Here is a 9,014-nt window from a genome sequence, read left to right as displayed (position 1 = left end):
TCTGTAAGGCATGTATTTCGGTTCATTTTTGTGAACGAACGACAGTCGCGCATCACAGATCAGATTTAATTTATCACCTGAGGAGAGAGTCGAGGTGAAAAAGACAAGACGATAGCAGTATAGTTTCAAAACGAAATGTAAAAGCGCCCGTTTTAAAAATATTTTTGGATTTTGAAAAGCCATGATATTGGAAGGTCTATTTTTTATTTTTTTTTAACATTAGTTTCTCATTTAGCCTGTTTGGTTCCACAGTATTTGCTGATTTTTATTTTATTTAAACTGTGATATTTTCCCATTATTTTACATCAAGGTGTATGCAGTCCGTGCCTCAAAACTTTCCATCTCACTAATAAACGTTCTATTGTTCCTCAGTCTTTACTGATTTTCAGTTTTGTATAGGCCTACCATGCATATTTAAAATTTGTAAGTTATCTGTTATTTTATATTAGGCATATAGCATGGTGCATTTGTATTCGTTTTGTTAATAAAAATTAGCTATATGTTCTATGTTGTATTTTGTTGTAATTGATGCTGAATTGCCGTTAATTTAAAAGTGAAAATAAAATACGCACGGTGCTTTTACAAGCTATTTAAGCAAAGGAAAGTGAGAAAACTCAAGGGAACTAAAAACAAAACAACTGCTTGATGCCGAATTGCCACTAATTTAAAAGTGAAAATAAAACGCGCATAGAGCTTACAAGCTATTTAAAACCGAAGGAAAGCGAGGAAAAGAGAGAAGACTCAAACGACGTCCACCCCCCATCCACCGAGGTGATACCGGTAAGGTGTTGACACGTGTCGATTAACCAGTGGGAAAATTTCCTCACTGTCACAACCCTACTTGATGCCTTTTTTCCTCTTTTCGGAATCCTTGCTGAACACGCGTTGGAAATAGTAATGGCATTGCATTGTCCTCCTCTGCCACCGAGAAAAACTTCCAGACTGGCAAAGACATGTTCGCAAATGATGGCGTAATGAGTACAACACATGCTGAGAGTCACTGCAGTTTAAAGCTGCAATCACTTGCACTCGGAAAGAAGATGAATCTCAGATAAATCAGACTGATTGATTGATTTACCAGCAAGCATACTTTATCGGATCTAGTTATCGGATTTCATTTATTTATCGGAGCAATAAAAATGACTTAATTTTCTCTCATATCGGTCGATAATTTATCGGTCCGATAAATATCGTGCATCCCTATAGCAAACTTTAGGTTACGAGTCTTAAAGTTACTAACTTTAAGATAGATAGATAATTTATTATTATGAGTTTTTTTTAAGTTTTTTTTTTATTTTATCATGTTATGGCTATCTCAAGGACTCTTCTCAAGGTAATTGCACCATTTAAGCTGGTTTGCCAACCGCCATAAAACATCTAAAGAAGAAGAAGGCTCTTCTCAATCAAATCAAGGATCAAATAACCTAGGCCCTCCACTGACCCCTGAGTTGTCATGGTGCTTCTGCGCATGCTCGCGACATCGAAGGTAAACAAAGAAAGCGCGCACCCGGCCTCTCAGTCCTGCCTAGACATTAAACGCTGCTCATCCTGTTCTTCTAACGGCCTTTCTGTCCAATCAAAACATGGATGGGATATTTTCATGTCGAGCAAGCATTTATTATGACCAAGGCGGTAGGAAATACATGGAGGACTTAGTGACGATGAAGCAGGAGGATGAGCCGAGTGAGGATGAACTGGACGCCGCCGAACGTAGCGAGATCGCGGCACCAGCAAAAGACCAAAACCCCGACGCTTCGATCCAAGACTCCATCCCCGGATCTATCACTGTTACCTATGTTCAAGACGATGAACCTAGCTCTACTCTTCAGCAGGCGTCGATACCCTCCTCTCACCCGTCCAAAAACGCCCGTCGGCCGCGGGCTGTGGCTATATTCGCCGTGTTCGATGGACACGGGGGTCCGGACGCCGCGCGCTTTGCTCGCAGCCATTTGTGGGACCACATAAAAAAACAAAGAGGCTTTTGGTCTGAGGACGACGACGAGGTGTGCGCTGCTCTGCGAAAGGGATTCATCTCTTGTCACCATTCCATGTGGAAGAAATTACGTAAGTTATGAAATTAAACGTTACATATGCACATGTTCTAGTTTAACTCTGCTGTGAAGTCTCTGCCATTTTTATGGACGTGCAATGGAAAGAGTCAGGGTTGAGATCTTTTTGAATGAAGGTTGCAACATCAGATGCATCCCGCCCGCCAAAAGACGTTGCACAACCTCTGCTGGCCACACCAAACAACTAAAGTGACCGCTCATCAGATCAGAGTAGTGATTTGCTTACAGAAGCAACACTGTAGACCTCTGCAAACTGAGTTGGTTTGCTTAAAGGCGTACATAGTAATTTTTTTTTGCTAGTTAAAAAGTTTTTATTTAAAAGAAATTAACTATGTACACTCACATGAGGGGAATAGTAATTTTATCATTCTTCTAAAATAAGCTGTTTTCTAGCCCCCTTATGGAGACCCGTGTGTTGACAACGTATGACTTGACTGAGTACCTACATATAATAACAACACAAAATAATGTTAACTTATTATACCTATAAGCATAAAGATAAAGTGCATCTAGACAGAACGAGCAAACCAAAACAAACGACAAATACATAGTATTTATAATATAGCATTGGAGATCAAGTTAGGACTAGCTGAGTACAGAGTAAATGTATGACATTAATTATTTTGACTAATTGTAAAACTCATCAATATGTCATAGATTCTGCATTAAAACCATGGTTCACTCAAAAATTAAAATGTTTTTCATTTATTCACCTTCATTTAAGACCTAGGAGGAAAGTTCAAGCAGAATGACTAGTGTCCTTGGGTTCCATGCACTTTCATTGCAAAATATTTTCCAAATATTTGAATTAAGTGAAGTGACATATACTGCCAAGTATGGTGACCCATACTCGGAATTCGTGCTCTGCATTTAACCCATCCAACGTGCAAACACACAGCAGTGAACACACACACCGTGAACACACACCCGGAGCAGTGGGCAGCCATTTATGCTGCGGCGCCCGGGGAGCAGTTGGGGGTTCGGTGCCTTGCTCAAGGGCACCTCAGTTGTGGTATTGAGGGTGGAGAGAGCGCTGGACATTCACTCCTCCCACCTACAATCCCTGCCGGCCCGAGACTCGAACCCGCAACCTTTGGTTTACGAGTCCAACTCTCTAACCATTAGGCCACGACTTCCCCCAATTTGCTTTTTTCTTCCACATGTAACAGAATTTAAATTGTGTGAAACATCCATTTAAACCAGAAAGATTCATTCATCCCTGACCTGTTTTGAAAACTATATAATCTGCCTTCTTTTAGCGGAGTGGCCAAAGACGGTTACAGGACTTCCCAGCACGTCGGGTACAACTGCAAGTATTGTTGTAATACGACGTGACCGTATGTATGTTGCCCATGTTGGGGACTCGGCGGTGGTGTTGGGGGTGCAGGATCACCCCTCTGACGAGTTCATTCGAGCTGTAGAAATTACACAGGACCACAAACCTGACCTCCCAAAGGAAAGGGAGAGAATAGAGGGGCTTGGTGGCAGGTGAGTTGTTCTAATAAAACACAGCTGGATGAGATTATTTTGCAATTTGATTGTAGACTTTCATGTTATCTGCTTTTTTGGTTAACCTTCACAAGTAACCATCCTGATTCTTTTATTTTATGTCAACACTGATCAGGAAAACACAAAACTTTACCCATTTCTTTCAGTCCTATGTGTCCACAGTGGTCTGACTGGTTTTTGTTTATGCACCCACAGCTTCAAAAGTGGAACAACAAAGCCAAACATGCTCTGGTATTTGTCCTCATTATCATAATCTAAACACAAGCTTTCTTTGTCGTTTAGCCTAAAAGAACATAAAAAGCATGTCAACATGATACAGACCAGCATCCAGTGGCCTGTATCATTGTCTTGCCCCTTGAAATGTTTGGCTTTGGGCAAGGTTTAAACTCTAGTGAGTAGGGCCGTGAAGATAACCGGACAGCAGGTGAACAAAGAGTGAATTTATAGCGGTTTCACGTAAGTGGCCCAGTTGTACAACAGCCGAACACTTGTACAGACAGGCTGGCCTGATGTTCCCTTTTTATGTTGCACTTTGAAAAACCCAAATTAGAAAAAAAGCCTCTTATGTTGCACTTTTAAAAAGTCGTTATTAGAAATGCAGCCTAATTAATAGTTAAATAATATTAATGACATCCTAATTTGCTGTTACAAACGATGCTTTTCAACAAGTTTCGTTTGGATGAGTGCGTTTATTGAAAAGCAATGTCTAAAGAAATAGGAATCGAAGTTTAGCACAACTCGGCAGAACTAAGCAATGGGGCATGTTGAACTCGGCTTGTTGTTTCTGCAGCTTGCTCAGGTTGTTATTCTTTTATAACTTATTGTACAAAGAATGGGTTACAAACGCAAAGACTGTTCCATGATTCCCATTAAACTCAAAAGATATCGAAAGTGATTGCCAGTGATTAACCATTCAGCGCTCGTGCAGACCGCACACACTCGCAGCGCACATATAATGCCAGATTCACATTACTCCGTTTGCAGTGCGTATGGCACGTAATGTAGTAATTACACTATAAATATATATTATTAAAGTCTACTGTGTTTCAGAGTCAACACATGGCTTTTTGGCTAGGTTTAAAGGAAAAGAGCACTTAGATAAACAAGGCAATAATAGATGGCACTCATGGAGGTATGGAAGGCAAAGTTCTTTATAAACCGCAGGAATGCTTGTAATAAAGATTTAAATGCAAAAGAAAATTCAGTAGAGCTGACTGTTTCTGCCAGTCATAATTTAATTTAGAATGTTTGTGATAACATAAGAAAAGTAGTTTAAATGTTTTGCCACTTGCTTGAGCAACTTAATTTATAAATCTAGACAGCCTAAATTCAAAAGTAAAAAGCATTGAATAATGTTCTTATATTTATTGCATTTACACAGGTCTATAATGATTGTATTACTGTAAAAGCAAAAAGAATCACAATGAAAAAGCATTTTCAGTTACAGTGTTTTGGATTTAAAATCAAAATAATGGATGAATGTTGTGTTTGTGGTAAACAAATGGATCAGTAGTGGACTCCATGTGTGAAATCAGGCTTGAGCTGTGTGTAAGCTTTTCTGCAACAATTGCACAATTGTAAAAACAAAAAATGCACTGGATGATCAAACATTTAGGTGAGATAAATGCATATTTTGAAAAATGTCAAAAAAATGCCCCCCCTCCACCCCTCAAATTAAAAAAATCCTCTCTCACAAGAGTCACCTAAGAGGGGAATTCCCCCCATTTTCAAAAATTAAATTCAGGCCCTGAATAAATGTCTAAAAATACTGATTGGAGTATCACTATAAATAATGCTACATGATAAAAAAGATGGCTTTAAAAAGATCGGTATCGGTGATCGGATCACCAGATACTGCTTTCTGTGATCGGCCTCAACAATCCTGATCGGAGCACCCCTAATTATAATTGTATTTCTTGAATCACTTAATCGACACATAAAACTATACATATAATTCCTTAAAACAGCATGCAAAGTAGGAAATAAATATATTTTGTTATTATTGTTAATATAATTTGCTGTTTTAATAATAAAGAAGAGTACTTTTATTATTATTCATTTCCATGTTCATTTACAAGCTGCATGCTTTCTTGATCAAAAGTCATTAGAGATTTCTGTGGCGGCGGGGGGCGGGGTCATGCTATTAATCGCCAAACCGCGATATTTGTTGCTTCTTCACCGCAGTAAGAAAAAATCCCATACCGTCATCGTAGTTTTCAGGCTTCGTTTTAGGTAGAGGTACAAATACAAAGTTTTTTGTGCATTAAACTAACCATGAAGAGATCCAGCACTGATCACTGTCACATCTTTCCTCTAGTGTCATTAAAAAGTCTGGAGTCAATAGGGTGGTGTGGAAGAGACCCAGACTCACACACAATGGACCAGTAAGAAGGAGCACCGTCATCGATCAGATCCCATTTTTGGCTGTGGCCCGAGCTCTTGGTAAGAGGGTTATGCTATTTCATTACATGGGGTCATTGTTGCTGTTATTATTGGAAAAACAGTGATTAGAGTGTTGAGTGAGTTTCAACACATCCAACAAGTCAAGAGAGATTGTCTGTTGTTTTGCAAATTGCAACACGCCACCATGATATTCTCTGTTCTTTAGCAATGACAAACACAATGTTGAATTGCAGCATAGTCTGTTTAGGTGTTAAACTGAGTTGTTAGGCCTCAACAGTGGCCTGGGGCTTGTGTGAAAGACACTCAGGACAGTTGACGGACTTGTCATTTTATCACGTTTGAATGGACAAATAAATGTTAAATTATGTCAACATGCTGCTGCTGCTGCATGTGTCCTAAATGTTAAACAAGCAACAGAATAAAAAGAGAGAATCATTCACTGCAATTCACTGAGATTTCCCTGGTAGGTAAAATATTATAATTTAATGCACATGAATGTGTCTTCAGGTGATCTGTGGAGTTACGACTTCTACAGCAGAGAGTTTGTAGTGTCACCAGAGCCTGATACCGCTGTTATCAAGCTGGATTTGAAGCAGCACCGTTACGTCATCTTAGGCAGTGATGGATTATGGAACATGGTATCACCACAGGAGGCTGTGTCTATTTGTCAGGAAAATGACAATGCCAAGGTGTATAATTTAAATGCTTTAGGAAAGGTCTTACTTGTCTTTTTAGAAACGTTTGCTTATCTAAATGTTTATTCCAACAGGCAAAGAACCAAAAGGAAAATGTTTCAAATGCTGTTCTGCTCGTAAACCATGCCTTACTGAGATGGCGTCAACGCATGCTCCGTGCTGATAATACCAGTGCCATTGTTATCTGTTTGGAGCCATTCGGGACATCCTCTGAGTGCTTGCCACCTTACGAGACTGTGTATAATCTACAAGGACCAAAGTGTGGCTCTGTTCCTAAATCTTACACCAACTCTTTGCCCACTCAGGTTAGGAATGTTTCAGATTTTCTTTTTTAAGGCATCATAGACCCAAAAATTAAAATTTGAAGAAAATTTACTCACACCAGGCTATCCAAGATGTAGAAGTTTGATTCATCATCGGGATGTATTTGGAGAAATATAGCATTACATCACTTGCTCATCAATGGATCCAATGCAGTGAATGGGTGCCATCAGAATGAGAATCCAAACAGCTGATAAAACACCACAATAATCCACAACAGACTCTGTCCATCATTGACATCTTCAGAAGTGAAAAGCAGTGTGTTTATAAAAAACTAATCCATCAATAAGACGTTTTTTAACTTTAAACTGTTGGTTCTGGCAAAAATACAAGTCCATAATCCATAATACTTCCTCCAGTGGAAAAAGTCTATCCTCTATTGTCCTCTCACATCAAAATCCAACGACATATTTGTTTAAAACCGTTTTCATTCTGACGGCACCCATTCACTGTATAGGATCCATTGGTGAACAGGATATGTAATGCTAAATTTCTTCAGATCTCTTCCGATGAACAAACAATCTCATCTTCATTTTGGGTGGCCTAAGGGTGAGAGAATTTTTAGCAATTTTTCTTATAAAATTACAACATAAATATCCATTTAATGAAGTAAGGCCTGCTTCATTTTAGAAGGTGGTTGTTTTTCTTTTGTATTATATTATGGATTTTGATTAAAAATAACACCACACTCAAGCTTCATATATAGTTCCTTCTTTTTTAGGTTCCTGACATTCAAGTACAGATCATCCCAGAGCAGCAAAACGGCAGCTGTGAGACAAGCTCGATATTTGAATCATCTCCCGATAGCCTTACAAATGCTGAAGACCTGCCTTGTAATGACTCATTGGAACTCATTGGAGTTCCTACAGGCAAGCGGGTGCTAGAGGGATCCTCCTCACCTGTGCTGAAGAAACCCCGTCGTAGTTTGTCCCAGTCCTCTTTTAACGAGTCCTTATGTACATCCTCAAAGAAACCGAGCACACAGTCCTCGGTGAGGAGCGGTGGTGGCGGCAATGGTCAGAAACAGTCTGAAAATGCCCAAGCGTTGCTTCAGCAGCATGGGAAGACTACTGTATGTGTTTGCTGAAATTCATGGTCATATAACATTGCAATCTGTACATTCATTCTGGACAGTCAAACTCTTATATTAGTTGATATAAGCTACTGAGAAACCAAATCCTGAAGCAAGTAACAGTCAAAAGAAAAAAAAAAAAATCACTCTTCCATTCACGACACTGAAGAAATTCTATCTTCTGAGAAGATATTTCCCTGCAGCTTACATGTCACCTGCTATATTTCATCTTTTTGGGATCAGTGTTATAGTTTTTTTTGTACATGTTTTTACTGAACAAGGAGAATGGTTCATCATTTCTAGTGTTCACTGGTATCTTAACCCTGTGTCATAAGGTTTAATGTTAACGTTGTATGCAAGCATGAACTTTATGAATTATGCATTTTGGATTTTAAGCATTATGGATATTTTAATGTTTCCAAGGATTTCATTAACATTTTTTTTTCTATGATGGGAGAAATTGTCATTCTAAACTGAAGGTGCTGCTATGCTAAACAGGTCAATAAAAAATGTACAATGAAAACTGTATGTTCTTCAATAAAAATATTGGAAGTTGTTAAAGGACAAATTAAAAAAAGTAATATGATTTCAATTTGTTATTTTACTATAACTAGTTTAAATAATTTCAAGACATCCTTTGAATATAAGAACCATAATACATTCCTTCATAGTTTTCCTTTCTAAAACTTCGTTTTTCCGAAAGAAGCCGAGGCTGTGCGAAGTAGCTCGGTTGGTGATCATCACGCGATACTTCGATGTAAATAAACACATCAGCGTGACGTGATGCAAATTTTCAGACGCGGAGATGCTCATATGAGTGTGAACCAAACAAATATTGCTTTATATAACACTTCATGACGATGTTAATGGTAATTTTAACAACGCGTCAGATTCGTTCAGCGAACAAATAAAAACCCAAACAGTCCCTGCCATCCACTATTGGTC

General features: G+C 38.7%; 1 protein-coding gene across 2 annotated transcripts; it reads left to right on the top strand.

The window, feature by feature from the left end:
- The first annotated feature begins 1,466 nt into the window (after positions 1–1,466).
- On the top strand, positions 1,467–8,639 carry LOC306854541 (protein phosphatase 1D-like). 2 transcript variants are annotated; one of them, XM_079392666.1, is made up of 7 exons: positions 1,467–2,064; positions 3,329–3,557; positions 3,774–3,809; positions 5,896–6,020; positions 6,489–6,670; positions 6,751–6,981; positions 7,719–8,639. In XM_079392666.1, exons 1-7 carry the CDS (start codon positions 1,584–1,586, stop codon positions 8,082–8,084), a joined length of 1,650 nt encoding a protein of 549 aa, XP_079248792.1. In that variant the 5' UTR covers positions 1,467–1,583; the 3' UTR covers positions 8,085–8,639. The 2 variants fall into 2 exon arrangements, with proteins under 2 accessions (XP_079248792.1, XP_079248793.1); XM_079392667.1 differs by lacking the exon at positions 3,774–3,809 and having other exon boundaries at positions 1,471–2,064.
- Positions 8,640–9,014: the final 375 nt, after the last annotated feature.

Source organism: Barbus barbus (genome assembly GCF_936440315.1).
Source record: "Barbus barbus genome assembly, chromosome: 34".
Lineage (NCBI taxonomy): Eukaryota > Metazoa > Chordata > Actinopteri > Cypriniformes > Cyprinidae > Barbus > Barbus barbus.
Note: the sequence above shows the minus strand (reverse complement) of the source record. Positions and strands in the feature narration are given on the sequence as shown.